This window comes from Copidosoma floridanum, unplaced genomic scaffold (assembly GCF_036245765.1).
Source record: "Copidosoma floridanum isolate Cflo_tuat_1 unplaced genomic scaffold, Cflo_Japanese_pri ptg000013l, whole genome shotgun sequence".
Lineage (NCBI taxonomy): Eukaryota > Metazoa > Arthropoda > Insecta > Hymenoptera > Encyrtidae > Copidosoma > Copidosoma floridanum.
In genome coordinates, this window is record NW_028321890.1 from 24,130,894 (window position 1) to 24,157,785 (window position 26,892).

The 26,892-nt window shown below is 40.6% G+C and overlaps 1 protein-coding gene across 1 annotated transcript in view; it reads left to right on the forward strand.

The window, feature by feature from the left end:
• The first annotated feature begins 5,010 nt into the window (after nucleotides 1-5,010).
• Nucleotides 5,011-26,892, forward strand: part of LOC106647251 (kin of IRRE-like protein 3) — a 135,750-nt gene continuing 113,868 nt past the window's right edge. Inside the window, exons 1-2 of the mRNA XM_089590757.1 lie at nucleotides 5,011-5,068; nucleotides 6,314-6,443. Coding sequence (XP_089446883.1) covers nucleotides 5,011-5,068; nucleotides 6,314-6,443 — 188 coding nt within the window. The remainder of the gene's footprint in view (nucleotides 5,069-6,313; nucleotides 6,444-26,892) is intronic.

The following is a 26,892-nucleotide window of genomic DNA, read 5'->3' on the forward strand; positions in this document are numbered from 1 at the left end:
CGTCATCGAAATTACGCAATACCAGTTCCGATAATACGTACCAATGGTATGCAGTGTTTCAACTGTACTTCGTAAACATTAATGACAGAAAAAAAGAAAGAAAAAAGCGTGTGTGCACCTCGTCGGAGTGGACGGTAAATCAGGGCAGGTACAGCAAACGGCTGGAAAAAAGCTGGTCAAACAAAAAAGGGAGGGTAGCAGAGGGAAGAGCCAACAACGGCAGCTCTAGTCTCAACAGATTGCGGAGGTAGTCTCCCGTTCCATATACACCTGCATGGTGTACCCATTATTCGCCCAATTCGTTCGTGACAAATACCAGGGGGACAGATGCAGCTGTGTATACATGTACAAGGTATAGCCCGTGGCGTCGAATATGTTTCCCGGTCTCTGTTGACCGGCGTTTTCCACCTATTTCTTGTTCGCCGTATAATGTCGCAAAATTTACAGTCTTGGCTATATACATATTGCACAGGCGTGTATACGCGTACACACATGTACCTACACTCGAACGAGTCAAGAGACATAGAGAGACAGGTATATTTTTACGCGACTAGCGTCGTGGGAGGCTAACAAGTGCGCAGTGAATGCTCGAAGACTCGTTGAAACGTAATCGTTTCGGGTTATCCGTATACCCTGCACGGAAATGTCGACAGACGCGTTTTTTCTTGGACTCGTGTCCTGTATACCCTGTGCATGCGTTACATAAAATATTCTAGGCACAAGAGTTTCACCGTCTCTAGTTTTTTTTTTTTTTTTTTTTCAATGTACTAGCTGGTCGTTAGCAAGGAAACGCAAATTTTATTTGACGTGCCTTTCGTTCAACGACTCGCGCTCGTATAAATGTGCCGAATGAAAAGCAGCGCGTTTATACTGATATAGGAGCTTGACTTGCGTATAGCCAAAGATTCTTATAAAACTCGAAATTGCTACGGCTGTTTCGTGTAATTTATACCCACGAAAGTCAGAGCCAAGTGAGAGACGAGGGGAATAGAGTATGAAAGAAGCTCCGCTACGACTTTCCACCCTGTGCAATCGAAAATCCCTAATTGTTGGAGGAAACTTGATCCGTGACTTCTCACGAAAATTACCCTTCTCTTCCTTTTTTTTCGCGCTTCTCCGTTCATTAGATAACGAGTAATCGCATCGCGCATTTGCTTTTCTTCGATAAATTCCTCGAGCCGAAGTTTGCAAACGCTATTTAAACTTTATACAGCCACCTCCCCCACCCCCCGAGTGAGAAAGAGAGCGAGGAAAATCCCGGCACTTCTTAATCCCACTGTCCCAATGCTTCGCTCCCCAGCACACGCACCCCATCCGTCCCTACATCCTTACAAACTTCCTTCGCTCTTTCATCCCCGTTTCTCGGGCCCCTCGATTCGCGATTAATTCAATTTCACGCTGTCGCCCGACGCACGCACTCGTTTCCGCGCGAGAGCTTCCCCATCGTCCTGAAAAATGCACGAAGCTCCGTCCTCGTGCCTGAGCGAGTGCTGCTTCCGATGTTGCTCCAGCAGCGCCAGGAACTTTTTATGCTGACGCTTTTGTTCTCTCACGCGTATAGGGAGCGGGTGATAGAGCCACGACAATTCATGCAACGAGCCTGCTGCTGTCGCATCCTTCCTCGTACCTAGTTATAACTCTTCCTTTATGCTCGTCCTTTCTCGCTCGTTTCGACGGAAAATATTCGGAAAGCTGCTCTGGCCTCCATCTCGATACGTATCCCGGGCTGGCTATGATTTTTATATCATCTGTGGGGGGTGGTTGGACGCTGATGAGCATACTGTGTCTCGATTGATCTTGCAGCTGGTATTTATTCATTTATTTACTTACATTATTTTTATATACTACTAGATTTTTTCTGCTATAGATTATCAATGACAATTGTCGTTCATACGTTATGAAGGCCAAAAATATACTGGATGTTGTTTGCTGGACGGTAATGTGCTCAATCTCTGAGACAATACACAATCAATTAAAAATCGATCTCTCACCCTTTCACCTGTCTAACCCATCAGAAAGCTTGTGAGGTCCGTAATTTTCGTGGGTTATTTTTAAATTTTCAATAATGTTGGTTTTACCTTATCCGATTAATGATAGCAACTGGGCGTCGATCAATACTCGCTGTCGCTGGCTGTGTATCTACTGATGGAGCTTGTTTGTGCGTATAGGTACGCGAGCAGATTTCATACGCGTTCGGATTACGTGTGTACAACGTACAGAAAAGGGAAATGTAACTTTGTGGCAAGGATACACGTACAATTGGTGTGATTTTATTATTTACATCGTTTTGATACAAATTACCCATCATAGCTTCATCGCATTAGTATACGAATAATCTACCTAAATGACTCAGCAGCGTGTTAATTTGTTTCTGTTTGTACAAATTAACTCGATCATTGGTCGCTAGATAGAATATTTTTTATTCAGTCGATATCATGTAGATCATTCAACACAAACAAATAATTTGTAATTGATCAACGGCACGCTTAACTGGCCTTATAGGGGTTTATTGGCCTACCAAAATGTCGAAGCTTGAATTAGGGATATATATATAAATTTGACTACTGTGTAACTTTCTAATCTGAACGATTCCAAGGATTGTGAAAAAGGTAAGTATGTCAACGAATGCAGGGGAGAAAAAATCGAGATTGTATGGACAGTGAAATCAACGTTTTCTCTCCCTGTGAATTAGCAAATAATTAAGTAGGCCAAACTAGCAATAAAAAGAGGGAGTGAAATTCCAGAGAGTCATCTGGCTGTCTATGACAGTCTGGAAACGTGGTGCACACTTGCTCGTATGCACGAGTGTGTGTGTGTGTGCGTGTGTGTGTGTGTGTGCGTCATTCGTCACGTATGCGGTTGTGGCTAGGTGGTATGGGCCTCTCTGTCTCGCTGAGCGTGACAAGCGGAGGACCGTATAGACCGTTTAGACGGGCACTTTGATCCTCGACCAAAGGCGTCGCCTACCATCGCTCCAGAGCACCGACCACGGTCACATGCAGCACGAGCCATTGTGCCGGTCATTGTGCGCAAACTATATTACTACCGGAAGTGGCCGACTCCCTTCCGCAGACCGTAATTCAGTGTCGCACGACCCACGGCACAACGCCCCCTGACTACCTTTCTCTTTCTCGTGTCCCCTTCTTGAGAGCCCCGCGCCTACGCCCTGTAACTACCTAAACTACAACCACTACTTACATGCCATTCTCCCCCACTTACACCCTCTTCCACCCTTGCTTTTTCCCAGGTAGATATCATGGTTGGAAGTTACGCTACACTATAACGCCCACACCAGCAAAGAGCTGTGTACGTATAGCCGTGTGGCATTAAATAATAAGCACATCCATCCAAGTGCACGGATCTTGCGAATATCTTGGGGATGTTTGCACGTGTGTGCGTGCGTAGGGCTTCATCTCTTCTTCTTCATCTCCACACGTACGGGCAACTATTCTTACTTCTCGTGTGGATTTTCTTCGCTGCTCCGAAATGTACGTCTCGGAAGGGGTGTGTGTATGCGTCACACTGCACCGGAAGACACGACAAAAGCGCTTCGCTCTCGCGGATGCATGTAAGTTACGACGTGTTGCGTGAGTTACGTGGGAGCACTTGTAATTAGATTGTTTCAACTGTCTTGTGTGGGACACCGGAAAATTTGTGGTTTGCGCTCAAATGGGGTCGTTTTGATATATTACGCTGTTACGTGGAATTTTTAATTTATCCCTTACCCATGTCTCGCTTGATCGACGATTACAGAGAGGAAACGAAAAATGATGACCTGATTGTTCCTCGTTAAAATGTAAGTATGCAGGATTCAGGATAACAAAAAGACGTACACTCGTAGTTTGAGAATCCCCTGTGGCATGAAAATTATTTAGTTGACTGAAAACCAGTAGGGACATGAGGGTGTGCGCATATTTCGTTATCTCTATACTGTACTTTTACTTGTGTTTAGTTATTTGTTACTATTATTTTTTTTCCAAATCGGTATTAACCATACATTGCAGTAAGTGCTCTCAAACGCTATTGAAACGAAACATATAATCTAAATAAAAAAAAAAAAAAATAAACTGTAGGCTGAGGCTGAGGAACGCAAGGCACCCATAAATCTTTTGTCAAAGAGGGTGCAAGCCGAACCCGAAGATAGACCCTTATAATCGGACTACCTACGTATGTGCTCCTCTTCCGCCTAACGTCAGCCCTCCTGGACTCATCCCATCGAGTAAGCCGGCCAGCACCACCTTCAAGATTGAAACTCACACGATAATACTCGGACTACACGTGAGAGCTTATAGCGTAGCTCGAGCCTTCCTTTTCTCTCTGCGAAGGGTATCGTAAAGAGTCTAATTACTCTACTCCCCTAGCGTTCTACCTCGTCCCACCTACTCCTTTGTAGCATCGTCCCTGCAAGTCGTGAGATTTTTCACCCTTCTATACCTCCCTAATCTGCATAATATTAAACAGCCGAGTCTTCCACCAAATACCACCCAGCTTTCCCTGGGCGCATCTTGAAAGCTCTCCCTCTTCCTCGGCCGTCTACGTTCAAAGATTGCTAAGGCAAAAATATTAGGGAAAGGTTCAAAGATGTTCTCCAACAGGTGCAACACGAGTAGGGAGTGTCTCTCTTACCCCTGTGGAAACTCTCCTCGAGCCGAGAAACGAGAAAAAAAGGCAGAGTCTCTGCTCTCGACTATAAGCCGCTAAAGTCGCTCGAGGGGCAGCGTCAGAGTCGGTTCCCCCTTAATTCGGGTGGTACTGCATATGCAAGTTGTGCTCGCCGTCTGGGCAAAGACTCCAAGAGAGCATGGAAGAGACGGCGAAAGTTCGACGACACCCCCTCCTTCTTCCATACAGGTAGTCGGCCCAACTGACTTTTAATATCTCGTTAGGAAAAAAACACGTGGGAGTTGGGCCTAAATGGAGTCTACATCTGTACACTGTAGAGAAACGTAGAAGTATTTGTTTTTTTCCAACTCTCGTAGCTTTTGTTTGAGTTTCGTAGGTATTATGGGTATGGCTTTTTTGTGCGATGAATCGGACGATTTCGAGCTCTACCTCGCCGTGAGGAACTGTAATAAAAATAATGAATAAGCAAAAACCTTATCTCCAAAGGGACTTGATGAGAAAAGCAAAGTAGAGCAGTTAGACAAGAATGTGGAGCTAATCGGTAAAACAATCGTACTCAATGGACCGTCATGTTTAGCTCAATGACATGGAATAAAGAAAATGGGCGATGGAGGGAGAGCCAGAGAGAACGGTATCAGGCGCATTTGAGTAAATTCCACCGAAACAGTACCATCTTGTCTCGCTTGATGCACAATAATCCGGCTCAGAATCGATATGAGATCCAGTAGGGATTAAAAGAGGACGGGGGTGGTTGATAAATGTGGCAAGTTGTCCACCTAAGCTTCTCCGAATCGCGCTTCTCCTCCCGTGCTAAAAGTGCGTAATGGACCGTGTAGTCAGCTGGTACTCCCGTCCTGTCTCGTGAATTCCACTCAAGGTCCCGACACCCTCGTTCTTCTCGACCCTTGCGCGCCTGTGGTATTGCGTACGTATATATACAGCTGCACGGGGGATCGGCCAGATGGGCGGGTAAGAGCGGCTCCGCGGACTTAATTCCGTTCGTTTGGGCGAGACGCGCTCGTGGCCTGACGAAAATTAAACTGTCCGTGGCAAGTCGTCCGGGGCGTCGTAAGGGCGGACAAGGAGGGAGTGGCCGAGGTGCCAAATTTATCGCCACCAACAGCGGGTCCGTGCAAAAGAGACGGAGATGAATAATAATTAAACTCGTTAATGGCGCGGTGGTCCGAAAATGAAAGAGTTTCTCTCTCTCTTTTTTTTTATGTTTATCCTCGTGCAAACGAGCACAGCCAACAGGATAATTCATTTACTTTTGTTGTTGAGCAGCGTGCGCTCGAATTGAATATTCACGCTGCGTGTGCGTGCCAGCAGTATTTTGATATTTCGTTGCATTTGAGCAAGTGGTTTGATTGATGATCCGCGACAGTACACAGTGCATGGATGTTGATGATCCACTGAATCTATAAAAATGAAAAAAATATCAGCGATATCCATGCAAACAACTTAGTTTTTATGTTTAAAACAAGATTTAGGCATTGTTTTTTTTTTTCATCAGGAAAGAATAACATTACAGTGCAGTGGATGGTGTAGAGGTGCTTTTACGAAATTGAAAATAAATTAGGTTTCTGATATGTTTTTATCTCCTTTCAATGAAACTTATAAATGACTGTGAATCTATGAAGTAACATTTTAAATTCGGGAAAATATGAAAAAAAATTTTTTCCTGTTACAGTATCCCAGCTAAACGTCAGTGTTGTGGAAGGCACGGCTGTGGAGCTACCCTGTAATATCACAGCACCTGGTTATGACACCTTAGACATGGTCTTCTGGTACAAGGACGGCTTAGGACCACCGATCTACACGTAAGTTATATGCCTTTTTTTTCTGCTCACCTTATATTTGAAAACGTAAATTGAATCAAATAGATTTTTGATGAAAAAAAAAAGAAAAAAGCAATTTCGTGTGAGTTTCGTGAGGATCTGGGAACCCTCGAAATCGTGAGGCTTTTTAGGCCCACTATGGCGTAAATTCACAGACGATCCGAGTTTTTTCTCGCGGAAGAATTACTTGGCTCAAAAGCTTCATAGTTGCCGTGCGAAAGAGAGGAGTAGATCTCTATGCGACATGCCGGCACGCACTGCTGGGTACCGAATTAAATGTAGGGATGGGATGGAGGGAGACGGAAAGATGAAAGAGGCTAGCTGGCATTATTAAAGTCACGATGTCAAGCGTCGGATCTATTGTCCCGCGTACCCGGTGGAATTTCCTTTCTCGGTCGGGATGTGAGCGTCTCTCCCCCCCCCCTTTTTCCTCTCGTACTTGAACATTTCGTCATTTGCAATTCTATAATGGCAGCGATTTAATACTTCCCGGTGCCAAATATTAAATTTCACCCTATGGTGTCGTAAAGTTTTAGCTTCTGGATATATTTCCGGCGTTTTTTCATATAAAAAGATGTGATTTATGTACTCACCACTTCCTAAATTTGAATTTGAATGTTTCAGTCATTTTTTGGGGGTTATCAGTATATTTTAATGATTAACACATGTGTAGAGGTTTGAGTTTTTAATTAATTTGAAATTGCATTTAGCTCTCAAAGTAACACTCCTTCAAATTTACTTTTAAAAAACTATTAAATGCACGTTCCAACTTAAGCTATAAAAGTTAAACTACAGATAGTAATTATTCTATGTATTTTTTTGTGTAAGTGCAACAAAATTTTGTGTGGAGTTTTATTTAAAAATATGGATTCTCCATTTATCCTGATAATTTAAAAGTACTCCACGTTTGAGTGTCGAAATATCATATGGTCTGAAAAATATTTTGTTGTAACACGCATAAATTTTTGCAAGATTTTTCAAATTGATGTTTAAAAGTAAATTTAAGCATCCTAAAAAAAATTCGTTATAAACGTACGTTTTAATTGCGCTCGTTTGAAAGAAATTTCCAAAAAAACTGGATCGAGTGAAAAACCGAGTAAAGTGAATTTTTTTGAGGTCCTTGTGATCAGCGTGATTAAAAACTTTTAAATTAAAACGGTTTTGGCTGTACTTTTTCAAAGTGCCTGGCTTCATTATTACTTTGTAACGATGAAACAAGCGAGTAACTGCGCCCAGCTCAATTGTAAAATTTCCAACAGTACGGCTAGTGAGAAAAGTTTTGACATTTTTTTTTGTTTCCTAGAAGCATACTTTACGATTGGAAAAAAAGTCGATCGAGTTTAAATTCATTCTTTATTAAAAATTAGTTATTCGTTTTTGCTCCTACAGGAAAATACTAAATTTTATAAACTAATTAATATAGTTGAATAAATACTGTAAAATATACATTTACTGTAAAGGATTCAATTAATTTAAAAATCTAATATTTAATTTGATTAGATGTTTGCAATGCCTAAAATTTTCTTACTAATCACAAAAAACTAGACCAGTTTCACGTACATTACGATAAAACAATTCAACAACCCAAGTAACGAAGATTTATATCTTGTACTGGAGAAAAACATCCTTGAAGCACAAATCAGAAACCACTCGATATATACATATGCATGGGCAAGGGTGGTTAATGAGATTCCAGAAGGGAAAGCTCATCAGGCCCGTGAATTATGGAATTTTGATCGCACCCTGTGACACGTAATTACGGCGTATCAATAAATTTCAATGGGACCCTTCATCCCCACTCCCGCTCGATATTCCCTCGAATATCGTGAGCCAAGGTAAGGGCCAAGGAAAATTTTATCGCTGAATAATTGATAACTGACTCATCAAACAGGAGCTCTACAACAAAATTCGCAGAGCAGAAGTAGTCAATGAAGTTCTCATACTACAGGGAAAATTATGATTTTCCAAAATGCCGCATCAGCTGGTTATCGGAGCACGTGACGAGTGAGGTTCTGGATATGAGTAAAGCCTGACAGTAGTTGGGAGGGAGACTTGAGCTACACGATGTCTCTTCCACCCCAAATATTCCATTACATGGTAGACGTGGAGCGATTTCAAGGCATCATGCCAACTAATAATTGATCAAAGGCCAGATAACTCAATCACTGCGGAGATTCGAAAAAAGAAGAATCCCCTTTTCGATTAATCACGAGCACTGCACTTGACGTCCAACCCATCACTCTCTCGTCGAAGCTTTCAAGTAATTAACGAAATATCCGATACACGTAACCCAAACACATATTTGCTTCCGTTGCCCTCGCACGCACGCGTGCACCTTAACGCCACCCATTAGGAGCGTGCAGCAACGGCTTCCCTAATTATAACATACCTGCGGAAGGCAGAGGTAGAGATCCGGGGGAGGGGGTCGTGCAAGCTCGCACGGCACACCATGTGGTCATACCAGTGCTACTGTATAAGCTTTATATCTGCTCGTATTCCCCCTGCCTACACTCTCTCTCTCTCGCTCTACTTTGGCGTTGCGCTTCGTGCCTTGGCAAACGTAACTTTGCGCCTTCTTACATCCCTATAATGCTTCACCTGGGTTATCGAACATTTATGCCCCATTCGTGCACAAAAGGTGTGCTCTCCACCTTTCCTTCTCTGTGTACAGTAAGTTCCCGCTTGTTTGGTAAGTTTACATAGCCTGACAACTCACGCCAAACATGAGATTCCGTGACTCTTCTCTTATCTTATCTTGTTCTTCGATCTGATTATTAATTGCTATGTTAATGAATTGTTGCATTGATTTGCGTCGATTGAGCATACCAGCATCATCCATTACGACATCACAAAAACACATCTATTTTTCTTCGAGAGTAGCTTAATTGGAAAGAGTCAAGTTGTGCATACGCTCGTACTGACATGCATGTGCAATAGAGATCGATTTAGGCTTGCTCTGCCGCGCATAAATTTACTATTGGATGGAGTTTTCAAGAGGAAACTGGTTAGGTAGTAGTAGGAGAAAATCCCCGTGTACTTCGAGCCAACGGATTGTCAGAGTCGTGGTTGGATTGCCAGGGGCCTCGGAGGATCGTTCAAGATTTGCTTGGCCGCGAAACCAAATCCCCCGCGGCCTCTTGTCCACCTACATGGCCACTGGTGAGGTGTATCAGATAGAAGGCAGTTCCGTGCGTTTATTTATACTTGTATCTGTATACAAACTTGCGGTTGCGGTCAATGAAAAACAAACAAGTAAAATAAGCATGATGTCAGTGACTTTTTTTTACTTTCTGTATTGGTAACTTACATTAACTTACCGTGAACTTTGTGTCATAAAAATTATAATCAACTTCTTACTTTGTATAGATGAAAAATGAAAAAAGTTTTGTTTTCCTGGTATGACTCTCCTTTGTCCAATAGAAAAAAAAAAAAAAAAAAAAAAAAAAAACCGACAGTATTACAGTAACGCGGTAACAATACCAAAGCGTTTGCCATCCCTTCACACGCATACACGGGGGAGGTCGGGAGGGAAGGAGAACGGCCCTCGATGATAAGAACTAGTTCGAGTGTGCCCCGCAGGCAGGGGCCGGCTCTCTCAATAATCTTCCCAAATCGAATTATCAAGCATTGAACGATTTCATAACACGAACCTCTCCCTCACCCTTTTTCCCTTTTCCCAGGGCAATCGTGGCCTTGTGTGCAGCAAATCCCTCTCCCGTATATAGGCAGTATTGCCAGTACTACCGAGGGTGGTAGGCAGGGGCTCGATATCTCCTCTCACGTAACGGCCCCTGTATTTCACGCTGGCACTGGCCCTGCCGTACAAGAGAGATACTGTCTCTTTGCATTCCACAGTAAATAAGCGGTAACAACATCGGCCGCCCATCACCCCTCTGCCCTCCTTCTCGTCCCCGTGTGAAGGTATACGTGCACACCACCACCACCACGTACCTGCCTTTGCAGCTCGTATCGGTCCCTCCCCCTTCTTGCTGGCTCGCTTGCTTCTTTGCTCGCTCTTTCTGCGCGATGACTCGAAGTGATATCTTTATCGCTGCTGCTGTTGCTGCTTATACAACCGTGCATTAAATAAATTTCAGCTCGGTGCTCTAGATTTATCTCATTCGGTGTTCTTCACGGGAGAAGCAGTTGTTGTTATGTTTTTGTCTTCTACGTTTTTTGCAATTTTATAAAAGTACCACGAGTTTCTTTTTTTTTTTTTTTTTTTTTTTTTTTTTTTTTTTTAATTTTACGTCGAAAAAACGTTGTGATGTAACAATATTGACTCAAAAATAGTACCATGGAATTTTAACAACCGATATTTTCCTTAGGAGTGTGGTCCTTGTTTCCTTCATAACATCGCGATAACAGACAAGTCTGTTTACATGAGCTTGTCAGACATAAAATGTTTAGTAACAAATAACAAATAACAAATAACAAATTTCTCTCAGAACCATGCACGATCTTAGTATGATGTACTTCAAACGATTTTTTGTTTTTATAATGTTTCAAATCAGGTAATCCATTTTTTACCAAAATATTCAAGCATTTCTCCTCTTTTTTCTTCCTGAACCGAGCTGACCTCTTTTCAACCGTAGATCTGAATTTGCTTATTTAATATCTTTTTAAACTGAAAGGTTCGTTAATATCACACATCTTAATTTACATTTTTTATACCGGCGAGTTAAATCCATTTGTATTGCTAAATACAACCTAATAGTTCTTTAGATTATTTATCGTCCATAATGAGATACATGATGATGAACGGTTTTTACCAAGCTCCGATCTCTTATTTTCCTCAACCAGTTTGAAAGCCAACTCACGAGCTTCATAATCCCATATCCGTACCAAACTGGCATGTTTGTACTGCTGTTGAGAAACAGAGACTCGCCTAGGACGAGTACACTCATCACGTCCATAATTCTCCCATTGGACGTACAGTGCACGAGTGTACACGCGCGATCCTTCTCAATCGTAATTGAGTATAGGTCTTCAGGCAAAACAAGTAGAGAAGGAGGGAGGGACAAAGGGTTGGGTATGAATATTGCTGACAAGCAATGTTCAAGGACTACGATATCGGCTCTACGTCAGGACCCAGCCTTGGCTGCCATTTGCTTGTACGCGTGTACGAGTTTACTCGGGTGTGTGTGGCCCTCGCAGTGCATAACTGTACTAACCGCACTAGTGCTTGCGTGCGCGTGTTCTATGGATTACAGGGGACTAACATTGAAACTCCAATCGCTCATAATGCAGCTACCCGTTTGCTCGTGTATGCCAGTATCCCTGTATCAATGCAGCACAAAGATGCATTGCTCGGCTAGTCTACCTCTCTCAATATTCGTATAAGTGTGGACCCGTACATGTACGTACGAGTCAGTCGGGTATGTGGTAATTTGGCGGGACAGGTCATTTTATCGCGTTCTGTGGGGCTAGCTAGAGCAATTGTTGCCAAGCAATAAACTTTGTGCACTACCTTACTCAGTTTCTCTCTCTCTCTCTCTCTCTCGCTCGCTCTCTCTTTCTCTCTCTCTCACATTTATAGGCTCTGTTGCACCTTTATTTCAGTAATAGTACAATAAGGTTTTTTTAATTTTTGTGCTGGTGAAATAACTATTCAAAATGTTACATAAAGCTTAAATACCTGATGTTTTTACAAAATAACCTATGATAGGGACCAGATTGTGCTTTATTATTTTTAATAATCAATCCCTTTTGAAAGTTTTGTAAGAATTTCGGAACTTTCTTGTTGAAATTACTTTAATGAGACAAATGAGATACAAAACTTCCGGTGTAGTGTGTCTGACTTACTTCGGCTTATTCTACTTGAAAATGATTTCATATCCATCCAACGAGCAGAGCACTAGCTGACTTGTTCGAAATGAGTAACGCTGTCAACAAAAATTTTTTTGGGATAGAGTAAACACTAATTATGTTTCAAGTAATGTCTGACAAAACTTGGACCTATCTACTTAGAAGAATTTTCTCATGTATTCAATGGAGTAGAAGAATATACTAAGCAATATTTATGACCCAATTTTAAACGTAAATACGAGGAATATAATATTCAGTGTCATGTCTGATCAAATTTGGACTTTTCTACTGTCGAGCAATACCATAGTTACTCAATAAAGCCCATTGCAAAAAAATTAGCTTCTGAAACAAATCATTACGAAAAATTTATTTCACATTATGTCTGACCAAGTCAGTAACAAACTCAGACCGTTTTATTAAAAACGACTCTACCTGTATGCCAAATAAAGCGTGTAAAATGTAAAGAGTCAGACATGCTTTTCGTAATAAGTAAGGCCCTTTTTAGAAATGAGTACGATTCTTATTGAAAAATTATTTGGGAAAGAGTAAACATAAGAATTATCATGTTCTTATTATGTCTGACAAACACTGACCGTATTACTTGAAAATGATTTACATTATTAAAAGATGTATATATGTAAAAAATGTCATGTTTAATTTCATGCGTGATAAAACTAGATCTTTTTCTACTTAAAAACGGTTCTCTGCATATCCAATGAAAGAAATCCTTAACCTTCTTTTGCCAAATAGGCAAGACAAAAAGTCTTTACCAGAAGGAGAAATGATAAAAGTATCATATTTCAGGTTATGTTTGACTAATTTTATGCATACACAACGAAAGAAATCCTTAACTTTGTTGTATAAAATAGGTATAGCAAAAAGTTTTCTTTAGAACAAATAATTGCAAATAATATAATTTTTCATATCATGTCTGACCAATTTTGGACTTTTCTACTTGAAAATTACTTTTTCTATATCCAACAAGACAAGGTAATAGCTATCTTTATACAATTGCTTTCAATGAAAAATTACGAAGCATTAGAGGCAAACATATTTTATTTCATTTTGTCTGACCAAACTTGGTCTTTTATACTTAAAAACGATTGTCTGAATACATAATGAAAGAAATCTTTTACTTTGTTACTTGAAACTACAGAGTCAAAAAAATAAGCTTTTTTTGGCAAAAGTAGTTGCAAAAAATATTTTTTGTGTCATGTCTGACCAATTTTGGACTCTTCTACTGGAAAATGAATTTCTACATTTCCAATGAGATAGATCATTATCTAATTTGATGTAATTACTTTAAATAAAAAATTTATTACAAAATAACAAACGTAAAAATATTTTTTATGTCCGACCATACTTGGACTTTTCTACTTGAAATCAACTTTTTGCATACCTAATGATGTGGGTCACAGGCTAACTAACTTTTGAAAGTATTACTTTCAATGTTAACTCATTTTAAAACAGTAAATATAACATTGACAATATAGCTGACTAAGGTAGGCTTTTTCTACTTGGTAACAATTTTTTAGTCATCCAAGAAAATATAGCATTGCCCTTCCAATCAACGATAATTATTTTTTTTTCAAATAAGCACAAAATATATCAAGATCAGTGTCGTGTCCCATCATACTTGGACTTTATCATAAACCAATGTTAACTCAAATTAAGTTATTTTATTATTACTTATCATCGCTCATTGTTGTATTTTACTCATCATCATCGCAAAGTCGAAATGAATCAAATGATTCATATCAAGCTTGCGTATAAATATGCAAACAGAAACAAAAGCCTAAAGTAAAAAGCAGTATGTCCGAGATTAAGCGTTAAAGAGATTGATTGGGCAACGGATAGCAAGCAGAGAGCGGTTTGTACACAATTTAACCGTATTCTCGTGAAACCTCACGTGTTTATCAGTTATTGGACTTTGATTTATGGTAATTCAGCAGAACTGACTTTCTCTCTCTGCAATATGCACCACGAAACGCTGATGCTCGTCGACCGTTTTACTCCAACAAGGAACGAACGTTTTCTCATCGATACCACGCATGGCGTTAATGCAGTGCACGCAAAAAGCAGCTCTTAATGAAATCCAGCACGATCCCTGGATAATATGAAAGTCCGTCCACTGAAAAGTGCATCGGAACTTACGCGTGTGAAAATGGACGATGAGAGCACGGTGCACAATGTATGCACGGATGAAAAGAGGAACAAAGTACGGGTGGGTGTGTGTTTGCCCCTACCCCGTGGGTGTATACGAACGCGTCAGCAGCTATAGATCCTGTGCCACGCAGCGTACGCTGTAGGCGATCAACACTCGGGCTAGTATTTGTCAAGTGCACACGTGCCCACGTCGGCCTCGTTTCACGGGCTATACTGCAGTAGACTCTACAAATATTCGTACGCGCAGGTGGAGCTTCTAGACTCCAACAAGCGAACTCTGCCGATCTCTGATCCTGCGCTCTCTCTCATGTTCTCGATTCACGTGCATATATGTACATGTGTGTACCAAATTGTCGCTTGTCGATTCACAGGAGGAAGAGAAGGACGGCTGGTAAATAATTGTCGATGCGTATATCAAGCTGCATAGGGAGCCGCCATCGCATGAAAGGAAGGAGGAGGTGACTCTATAGGCCTCATTGGCTACTTTAATTCGAGCCCGATGCAATGATGCTAAAGGATGAGCTTGTACAGGGCGTCGGGCTTGTCTCTTTTTTTTCTATCTCCCTTCGTTTCGTTTCGGATGCACTGCTTGTTTGCTAGCCAGTGGGAGGATCCACTGATGTCTGCGAACAACACGGACTGGACGGATCGGCTGCTACCACTGTTATATATGTATAGTAACTTCATCGGGAACAGAACAGTGCAATAAGGACAGACCTTTTACCCAATACTGCTTTTGCTGTTTGAGATTTTTTTTTTTTATATGAAGGGAGACATGCACGGCAACTTAATCTCGTTGAAAGTACTTACATGGGTGGAGCACTTTTAGTTCTCCAGTGGCTGGAGGAAAAAAGCTAAAAAAAAGAGGACGAGCTTTGCCGGGATACCAGCGGTACCAGCAGTAGAGTACAATGGATTTTTTCTCTCCCCCATCACTAGCGAGCAAGGTAAGGCTACATACAGGTAGATTTTTTTTTTTTCATTCGTTATTTTTATAACGCTCTTTCATCGGCTCAATGCAATGCTTTGCTTCCAGTTGATAGAGATCGGAAGAAGTGATCGATAACTCTTCCTGGCTCGCTGTATGTCCTAATAAAACAAATATTTTCATTTTATTAATTTTTTTTCTTTCAACAACGTAACTATGAGAAAATGCATTGAAATAGTAGTTCTCAAGTCAAACACCTCAATTGAAAATTCGACAAGTCTATTCGAGATAAATACTTGGTTTTATGGCTGAGAGACATTATTCCAAGAAATGCCAAATATGTTGCAACATGATACACGGCCACTGCAGTAAATTCTCTCAGCCACCACCTCGATAAAACGAAATAGCATGTACTAAGACGAGGCAAATGCGAGCCCGCAGCTATGCGTAGGACAAAGCAACAGCTCACGGGTCCCATGGAATTAACCGCCCGCGACGACTTTACCACGATTTATGCCACTGGTTGAAAGTCTGACGCATCGCAGTGGCCCGTACGTGTGGAAACGACTCCATAGCCCTGCCAACGCCCTACTCCTTTTACCCGCTGCGCGACGCCGCATTAACCGCGGACTTTTGGTCGCACAGGCTGTTGCTGCTACTGCGTTGCTTTACTTGCTCTGCTCGTGTTTATATATTTGCGGCTACATTTCTCTCGCTGTGTTGTATCATCCACTCGTGTGTGTATTTTCTGCTACATTTTCCTCTCTCGTAGTTCTGGATTATACACGAGATGGGGTTACTCTGTGGGGGATTGAGGGTACCAGCTTTTCGTTTGAATGTTTGTGTGTCTATAATATGTGTGCACAGCCATGTGTGCCGAGATAGGAAAGGACAACAGTGAGCGTAAATATCGAGGATAAACACGGAATTAAGTCCCTATTTTGATTTGTGTTGCGTAAAAATGCCATGTCTTTCTATTTTGGCGATAAAATTGATGTAAAATATGGAATAAGCAGTAAAAAATTTTTATTGGAATTCAAAAGTCGCACATCCAAAGTGGTTGTCGCTATCAGCTACCACTATCTCGAGAAAAATGTACAGGACGTTGAATTTTCTCATTTCTCACTTCGTTGCGCATTAAGCGATTCTCAAATGATGGTATCGCGCTCAACATATAGTTTACGACAGATGACGCGTCCCTCAAGTGCACTTGTGCTTCGAATATTTCAAAACTTTACACGTTCCTACAACTTTTCCTGGGTGTTTTTTTTTTTTTTTTTTTTAAATTCCACGTAGTTTCGTACGTGCTTCAACTTTGTGAAAATCATTTATTAAATTATTAACTCGATATCAGAGTCTGACAAGGTTTTAATTATCGACTTATTGAAATTTAAAACCATGAATTATGTCAGAGCCAGACAATGAAGTAACAGAAGTCACGATTGAACCTCTTGTCGATTTTATTAATCGAAATGTTTCGCAAATTGTAAGTGCCAAGTGCAGCTGATGTAGGTCTGACAGCTTGAATTGAATAGCATTTGTACATCTGCAAGTGCTCACACTCGATGATTGACAGGTGTAAAAAATTAGCTTGCGATGGATTTTCAGCTGAGACACTCTTGCTTGTTTGCCTTCTCTCCTTTCCTCGGATAATCGGCTCTTCTGTAATTCTGTCATCTGTAAAATCGTATTTCATGCTCTTCTTGTATCCTAAATTTAAAAATTAATTTCACGTAATAATTTGTTCGCATGTTATTTGAAATAAAGTATTGCATAATTAACTTAAATTCTATCATTGCTATTAACTAGCAAAATGTATGTGTTGAGAAATATCTTGAATCCATAGGAAAAAATTTAACAGCAAAATTTTAACTGCATTTTTCATACCTAAATGAAAGCACATACGATATGCTTGAAGAGACTAATTAAAGATTTTAATACAAATATGCCAGATTTAACGCATGTTTATAATGTTTTGTTGTAAATTCATCAGTTTGAAATTCATAACAAAATAAAAAAGAGTCAATATGGTTTTAATTAAATCTCTCGAGTAAAGTATTTTCTCTCACCATATCATCCAGACGTGCGTGGAGATGAGATACGCATTCCCAAATAATATGTAGTCCAGTTCGTATCGAGCATTTCGTTAATTAAACAAACAAAAAATAAAATCTCCCATGCTTCACGCTGCATGTGCCACGAATAAATGATAAAGAATGCAACGCTAAAAATGGAATGACATCATAATACCCATGCTTGAAAAACACAATTGAAAGTAAGAAATATACCCGGAGAAACGAGAAAGAGGAAGTCAAAAACACAGAGGCAGCAAAGGGAGGTGTTCTTTATCTTCATTTAAATTTCCTAGTCTCTACACGTGTATTCGCACACTTCATTGCACCGTAGGCAGGAAGACAAGGTTCTCATAGGTCAGACAATCGTCGTGCAAACACATCCCAAGAACACAACTGTGAGAGCTGGTGACCTTTCTCCTTGACGTCGCTCGAAGGAAAACAACGTACAGACTTTTGTAGCGGAGCACTGGTCGTTAAAAAAGAAAAAAAAGTCCCGAGCTCGAGGACAGAAGGACCCAAAGAAGAGAGTCGAGAATTATTCTTCGTTTGTGTCCGCGTAAAATATTGGATGGCGAAATACGGCCAGCCGTTAGCGTTGGCGAGCTTTGAAAAATAGGCCAGCTTAATGCGTTTCACAAGATAAATAAGAGCCTACATTTATCGCTGACTCCTCGTCCCTCTTGCTTGTCGCTACGAATGTACAATGTTTTCATTTACGGAAGTGAGCTGAAATAAGAACAAGAACGTGGGTCATTACCATAATTAAAGGGAGAGAACATTTATCTGGGAGGATTAAAAAAGAAAATAATGCAATTTAAAGTCATTGGTAAAAAAAAAAGAAATCAGTAGTACAGATCAATTTTGATCAGACGCCTTATGTTATATCGTTACTGATACATGTCGTTTCACATTTTGTTTTTTGAAATAATATGGTACTTAATTCGTACAATTGTTACCACGTATTGTTCTACATGCTAATAATCATCCCAAAAGATCGGCATTATTTCTCTACTAACGACCAAAGAAGACTTGTTTCAAAAATATTCTGGAAAAATACCTATTTATACTTTGGCTTCCATCAGTATAAATGTTCATTTATTCTCTATAAATCAGAAAACTAGACCTTCCTGAAATGATTAAAATGTACTTGGTACCTAAAAAGTAATAAAGAGCTCATACCATTTACCTTTGGCAATGAGTACAACGCATTATCAGAGCATCTATTAATGTGCACTGCTTCCAGTGCCTAAGTGCGGCTTACAGCTCTTTGGAGTACTTTGTGCAAATTGTACCGTACACAAGGGAAAATCTCACTTGGTCCCGTCCTGATAACTCAGACGGACTCTAGCTCTGCTGCTGTAAAATTTACCAGATATCATTATCTCCAGCGGAATGCCACGTATGCTTGTACATGGAGAATCAGCTTACGCCGACGCTCAGACTTAGTTTTAGGGGAAAATTGAAATGGACTAAGGTCCGAGCTTTTCCGTTAGCATATGAAGAAGCTCTCGGTAATACTTGCTGCTCCAAATCTGGGCTGATTAAAATTTTATTGCTTCGACTTTTGGAAGTGCTTCCCCAATCGTCAAGAGATGACCAGACGTTAGCTATCTTAATTATCTTAAGCTTTGTAGAATACCCTCTCGTTATGTATGGAAATAAAATAGCTCTATACTTTTATACTTTTATTAAGATCTATGTACCTCATAGCTAGTCGTAAGAATTAATAGTTTATTTCAACGTAGAAGTTGTGGTTAAAAAAGGAAAACAAATAATTATACTAATCGAGAAAAGAGAAAAAACATTTATTCACGTGATACAACCTACATTAATTGGTGTTTTAGTGATAATTCACCCAATTTCATTGGGTTTGGTAATTTTAAAGCTTGGTACATCAATGCAATATAAAATTACTTCTTCACAGAGAAGAAAAAAAATTTTTTTTTATTTTATTACCTTCTGCGTGAGTATTTCAGACCTTCAGATCCTTGTCCAGCTTTCCCTTTCGTTTTTTTCTTCTCCCTTCCGCTCACTCCGAACTTCTCGCCCCCCCCCCTCAGTTTTGGTTCATTCAGTTTTATGGCAGGATTTCCGGGCCATCTGCACACCCTACAGCGCACCAATAAGGTCTACACGCCGCTCCTCGTCCTCTCTCACTCTGATAAGAGCAATCCCGAGTCTTGTCACCTTAACTTCTTCCTGCGCTGTTTTGGAAATTCAGTAATGTAAGGATCCAGTTACTGATAAGAAATTCCGAAATTTTCTTGGTTTTCAATATAATATTTAATAATAAATCTTAATTTTTTTTTTGTTTTTAACTCAATGCTGCCTAAAATGTTCCTACCGCTACATCAAGACTATAAGGTGTTTATGCATAACTATAGTTCATACAGTTCTGAGTTAAGTCCACGTCAAAGTCCAAATTTTATGCATTTTTTCCTCGAAAACTGCAGTAGATGCGATTTTGTTCAAAATTAGCAGGTACGTGAAATAAAGTGTTTATTTGAAACATGTATAATGTCACCTTAAAAAATACTTAAACAACCATTCTCATTCGATTCGGCGTGTATAACAATTTTCTCTCAATTTTCAAAGTTTGAGGTGTACTGTTTCAATTATTATTCATGAAACCAAATGTAACGGATTGCAAACAGTGTTCCCATCGTGTGAATAAATTATTACGTACATCGAAGCAAAGCGTCTCTTTGAGAATACTAACAAGCAAGCATGATACGAAGAGAAGAGAGGGGAAGTGGGGCGATAGTTTATGCATTGAATAATATAATGTTGGCGTAGCTCGAGACAGGTAAATGAGGGGCATGAGAGGCTGCTCAGGCAAAGACGTTTGGTTAATCGAGTATCCCTACGCAGCAACGTTGTCCCGATGCCTTAATGAAGATTAACCACGGCACGCTTTATAACCCACGATCCGTGTTTAAACACCCTTTAGGGCCTAATGCTTCTTACCTTCCTCACCTTCCTGCTCTTGCGCCGTTGTATCCTGTGCCTGGAATATTTTGGAAGCAGGAAAAGACAGAACTCTTAGCGTGACTGGAGAAAAGTAATAAAAAAGGAATATTTCTTTGTATGCAAGTGATTGTTTAACAAACAAAAAAAGTGGAAAAATTCATGATATCTGGTAAATGATTTTGATGTGATAAAACGCCTCAACGTGGATGAGAAAAAAGGCTTCACAGCTTTCATCTCCATTTCTCCCTGATTTTTATCGCTCCATTTTGGCATTTTTCGCTTTTTTTTGTTGGCCAGCCCCTCTACCAATCTAACAAAACGTAATGTTGTCGATTATCCTTGAGCTTACCTATTTTCTTTGTGGAATCGAAAATTCCTTGAGACATTGTTCAAGCAAGATGGTGTAAAAAAACAGCTACACTTAACAGCAAAATACTTGAATCTTCCATTGAAACAATTAACCCAAGGTTTATTTATTTATTCCACAATTTCCAGTTGCGCAAGGGATTCCTCTTGGTTTTTTTTTCCTTTCAAAGGGGAAACACATGGATATGGAGCTACATCACTGCAAGGCTTGCGCCTATCCATCATTGAAAGAAAATTGATGGGCTCACGCGATGCGTCCGACGTACCCTTCCGCATAAAAGTATCACGAATATTCAAACGAAAGAGACGAGCCAACGAATGAATCGTGGGGTTAAAAAAAAAGAAAGAAAAAAAAACGAAAACAAAAAAAAAAACAACAGGAAGGGAAACTGGTTGTGAAAGCGTTCGAAGGGGAGAGAATAATAATGGATGATCTAGCTGTCACCGAGGACTATGGAAGATTCGTTCTCCCGTTCTGTCTTCGGTTCGATCAAGTAGCGCTCGTACGTCAAAAGCTTCGCCGGGACAAAACTTATCTGGACTACGTTCATTCTGCACGCGAGACAAAAAATAAAAGGAAAAGGTGGAAGAGAAATCAGTGCCACTTTTGTCTCTCCGGTTTATTTTTTACAGCAAGGGATTGGTGATCGGAATGTATCCTTTGTATGGTTGAAATAAATTAATTGAAAGTTTATACTCATGGGTGCTAATTATACCTAGATATGTGGATCGCTACAAGTAGATAATGATATCTTGCAGCCGATCTGGGGCGGAGTGATTCGCCATTTTTAAGATCAAGCACTTTTTGTTACAAAAATGCGCTCTTTACCTGTACTTGAACAAGAAAAAAGCTTTCGAAGCAGCACAATATATAAATACCCATGAAATTCGTGGGTTAATAAGAATAGAGCTCGGCGTAAATGGCTAAAGCAACACGTAACCCCGACGCCTCACGATCGTACAAGCCCAGACAAGGGCAAAAGTTGAAAAGGGAGGTGGTGTAGTGGGTAGAGCGGGAGATAGGGAGGCAAGAGAGACGGAGAAGGTCGGGAGGGCGATGGTGCGAGGAGTGCGGGTTGGCTGTATAAGCATCGCTGACAGTGAAGAGCCATTAAGTACCAGGCGTGTACGCAAAACCGAATTGAATTAGGAAGTTCTCTACCGAGCACGCGTGTCTCTCGAATTTGCATTTAAACGCCGCAAACTCGCCGTACCTCCACCACCCACGTGTGTATGTATATTTTTACGCATACTATAGCGGCAGAGACAAAGAGCAGGGGAGACAAGAGAGGATGCCACGAAATCAACTCTGCTGTATGTAAGAAGCTCACTTAGCATTGTTGCCTTGGCGTGCACTATATATACCGCAGCTTGAGTGCCTATTAGGGTTTATTTAAAATAAACACGTATACACCTGTATTAATCTATCAAACTGACCTGTTTAATCTTCTCTTTTTTTCTTTCGGTGTTACTTCGTTGAGATGATCTAGCTGTGTGATGGTGTAGGTACGGACGAGATAGAAAATTTGTTTACGGAAAAGGTGTACGGAAATGGTTTTTCCACACACCGGAAAAAATTTTGCTGTACACACTGGTAATCAAAATTCATACCTATTTTGTACCTATTTTCCTCACACATTGCGAAAAAACTTGTACGCAACTCGTGCGGGACGATTTCCCCCACTCGTGTGATAGACTCGCACTCGTGGCCGGTGACGGTAACTCGTACCTTGCGATCACACTCGTGCTACGCACTCATGTGCCCAACTGGTACTCGTTCCCGTCAACTCCGGCCACTCGTGTGAGTTAATCACTACTCGTGCGGAAATCGTCTTTTCCGCACTTGTTACGTAAATAACTATTATCGAACGGATACTAAACTAGTCCTGAAACTGATAACAACAACACAAGTTGAAACACAAAACTTTGAACGCGCATAGCGTTGACGGGTGTAAAATCGAAAAAAAAAAGTTTATCCCCATTGTATTGAGCTGTTTACCCGACCAAACGCCCTTATCTCCAACTTTGCGTGTCTGGCTCAAAGTTAGTAATCCGCCTGCAAAAAAAAGTGAGGATTGAAGCCCGGCCGCATTTTATTTCCGCGCTTATCTGCACCCCGAAATTTCGGGCACGTATACACCCCCGAAAATCTGCACGTGTGAGCAGTGGCACGTCAGTGGACGAAAATTGGGCCACCCATACATGACAAATCTACGTCGGAGAATACAGCTGTGTCGACAGACGCTAGATTTAATTCTCGACTATTTACGGTGTTTCAGGCGAGAGGTACAACCCCTTGCATGCCGATGACACTCGTGACGACCAATCGACAGGGTCGTGCTGCTGCAGAAGTCGGAGAAGCACGGGTACTTAATCGAGATACGCTCTTTTGACGCACTAGGTCGTAAACATGTGCATATCAGCATTGAGTTTGCGTACAATATGAGAGATCGAGAGGCAGGGCTCCCGGCTAGTCTCACGTGAACGCGTTACTCTCCTCCATTAGATTCCTCTCGAGCGTATACGCGTGACGCGATGTTTTTGAGGGACGGCAAAGTGGTTAGGGGAGCTAATAACGACTGGTGTATGCACCAAACGGTGAACTGATTGCAATCTCGTGGGCCGTACGTGTTGCCAGCGGTAAATTAATTAAACTTTAGTGCGCAGAGTGCAGTTGTGACTTTCGGGCCGTTCATCACTCGCCGAGCAGATTTTATGCAGATCCATACGGCTTGATTGTGCTTGAAAGTTCGTGATTTTTCTATCTGTTTCGCTCCAGCTCTCGTTTCGGTGAAATTTCTCCGATGCAAATGTTTCACGCACTGGTACTCGTTAGGTCGTGAATCGAGTGATTACACCACGTAATTTGGAACTGATATTACATACTCGTTTCGCCAAACAAAGAGGAAAAATGTGCAGTGTGAGCGGTGGTTGGCTGTTGCTCGGGTACAGTTTTCGAGGGACGAGAAGCGAATTGTACCCAAAAGTCAAAGAAGGAAACTTCACGTGAGGGGTGTCGAAAAGTTAATTGCCCGTCAGAAAACTTTTCCCCATGTGGCATTAAATCACGATCCAGTGGGGTTTCCACGTGTTAAAGTTGCCGAGTCGTGTATGCCGTGTGTGATGGGAATGTACGCGTGTATTTTAAAAGCGCTCGAGTAAAGTTTGACAAAGGTAGGAGAGGCTTGCGTTGGTGAGAGTGAAATTAAAACGATGGGATGTGAAACAAGCGCTGGGGATTGGCTGAAAGCGATAAAAAACAAGAGGATATGCATTTGCGTAACTGTGTGTGTGACACACCTCTGACAAAACGGTTTCCACCCTATTTTCAAATTGTAGCCTTTGAAGCTGTTTTTTTTTTTTTAATTTTCTTCTTTTTTTCAGAAGAACTGTAAAAGTTGTATACCGATCATGTTCTCATTCCAAATGGGCTTGTGCCAGATAAATTATCTCGAATAGGAAAAAATCCTAATATCTACTGGGTTACAAGAAAAAAGCGTCAAATTAATTCTACAATAAATAAAAACTTATGCTAATGGCAGTGATTATATAACATAATATCAAAAGTCCAAATTCAAATCCAGGCAATAACTTGAATGAACCATTGTTAAAACTTTGCTTCCAAAAAAATCAACAGTTTCGTAAGCTATATACTAATGACTGATTCGTTTAAATTATCGTGACTGACTACAATTGTGTACTTGAAACAGGTTGTCCTTGCGTAACTGTAACGTAATAAAAAAAGGAAATTTACTTATGACAGTAGGCTATTCAATTTTTTACTGTAATATAATTTTATAATATTTTTTAGTACGCGATGGAAAAAGGTAAATGAAACGAGTTGATCAATGTACTAAATTGAGTTTAAGTTTGATTTTTCATTGATTTGTTTTTTTTTTTTTTTTTTTTTCTACTCTCCTTAATAGGATTATCTACGATTTCTTTTACCAATGTGAATTGACTTATTCGTAAAAATTGCAATTTTCTTACTATGTTTTTACACTACAACAGACAAAAACTTTCTCGTCACCTGTTTTATTGCCTAGCGTGATCAATAACCAAAATCCCAACATGCAGCATTATTGTCAAGATCCGTATAATTCAGAGCATGAAAATTTCACCCGCATAATCCGATAATCGACAGAAGCAACAAAACAAACACAGCAATGCAAATGTACAATCAATGCTATTTATCCAGCCAGACGGCGCTCATTGATGCCACGTCACGGGAACTGCGCGCACCCTGAAATTTCCACCCCAGCCTGCACGGCTCGGGCGAAATGCAAAGCTCAAAACCTCAAATTACCGCGTTTTAATGAGCGCGATGCGTCGCATTTCCGTTAATTACAGCTCAGCTACGCCCCCCCCCCTCCCACGTTTTCTTTTTTTTTTGCGAGAGACGGGGGCAATGCTCTTTCGCCGAACATACAGTCGCATAGTGCTGTCGTACATTTTTTATTCTCTTCCCTGCAGCCTCGCATTCTCTCGGATCCATGCCGTCAAATCGTTTAAATTTCACCGATTTTTCTTTGCTTTTCGTTTTCGTTCCATTTAGTATGATTCAAAGTCTCACCTAATTAAAAATGAAAATCCTAGGCTTAGCATAGCATAGCTTACAGAATTTTCCAGCAGTAACACAGTTCTCATTAAACGAAGTTGGAGCTGAAAAGGAAAAAAAATGGCACTTTGGTCAAAGTGAAAATCACGACTTATCTGTGAAGTACATCCTGCTGTAAGCATCAAGACAATTTGTAACTTATGCTCCTTAGAGCAACTAACTGATCCTAGCTAAGAAAAAGATGAGCTGAGGAGAAGACGAGCTATCAGCATAAATAAATTTTACTTGTAGCTAACTGGTTGGGAACCAAACGAAGATGATGAGGCCCAGTTAAGTGGCAAGCTGCCTTGTCAGTAGTTGTGATACGACGTTGCGTAGAAGTACGATTTTACTATGATAATTTCAGAAAGTCCTCTGGTATCGGCAATCTTGTCTGTTACCCCGGTATAATCCAAAGATAATCACCACTAATTGTAAGTACATGGCTGAGAGCACTTTATATCTATATGAAATTATTAATAATGAAAGTGGACTTCAATGGCCCCGCAATACAGGCACAATTTTAATAACACACGGCGCAGTGCCGTTTGGCATACTAAAATAGTCTTTCCACTCTTATTCTTTACTCCATGGATAAAAATTATACTTGTCACGTAGAGATTTTTCATGAAATAACGAGACAAAATGTTCTTCCCCATGCAAGAGCTTCTTCCAGATTTCGCTATTTATTCCAAGCTTTTTAGACAACATTCATTATCTGGACGTATACGCTATATCACTGAAAGTTGAAATTTAACTCATTAACCAAACAGATCTATCTCCAGATGTTAAGAAAAAAAGCTTTGCTGTATATGTTCCAATTAAAAACAGCCAAAGCCTTGATTAAACTATTACTCCTGTCTTGAGTGTAGGTCTCAAAGAAGAGTTGCATCTTTATTCGTTTCACCCTATCACTGTGATACTCAGTGTGTTATCGGCATTGTGCTTCTCCTGTTGCAGCACTTACAAGTCATCATCAAAAATACGAGCTTTTTTCTACTGAGGCAAGTCAGAAACGTAAAAAGCCCTTTTTTTCAAATACTTGATTTTCGCGTCACCAATAACACTAGTCATCTCACACGTAATTTATCTTGCTCGTTGACGTAAAAAAAATGATGTCTCTTTGCTGAAAAACCAATGCAAAGCTGTAGATTTACATACATATTAGGTTTTGTCTACGTCTACGGTGAGGCAAAGCAGATAAGTCATCTCACCTATAGATCGAGGCAGACAAGCAAGCTTAGTCTTTGGTAGCAGGCAGGGGCTTCCGTATGCACCGCATCACAACATCTCTCTTTTCCGAACGCTCTTGCTTCCAGGGTTTGCTCAATTAGTTTCGACTGCACTCTCTGCTGGTTTATTCAATCCGAGCAAAGCAGTGCTCTTCTCTGGAACGTTGTGCCCCACTTGCTCATTTATGTTGCTCTATTCCTCTCTCGCTCTTCCTTTTTCGAGAGATTTGCCTCGCGTAATCGCGCAACTCGCACTTTCGGAGAATTCCAGTTCAATGTACATGTGTAG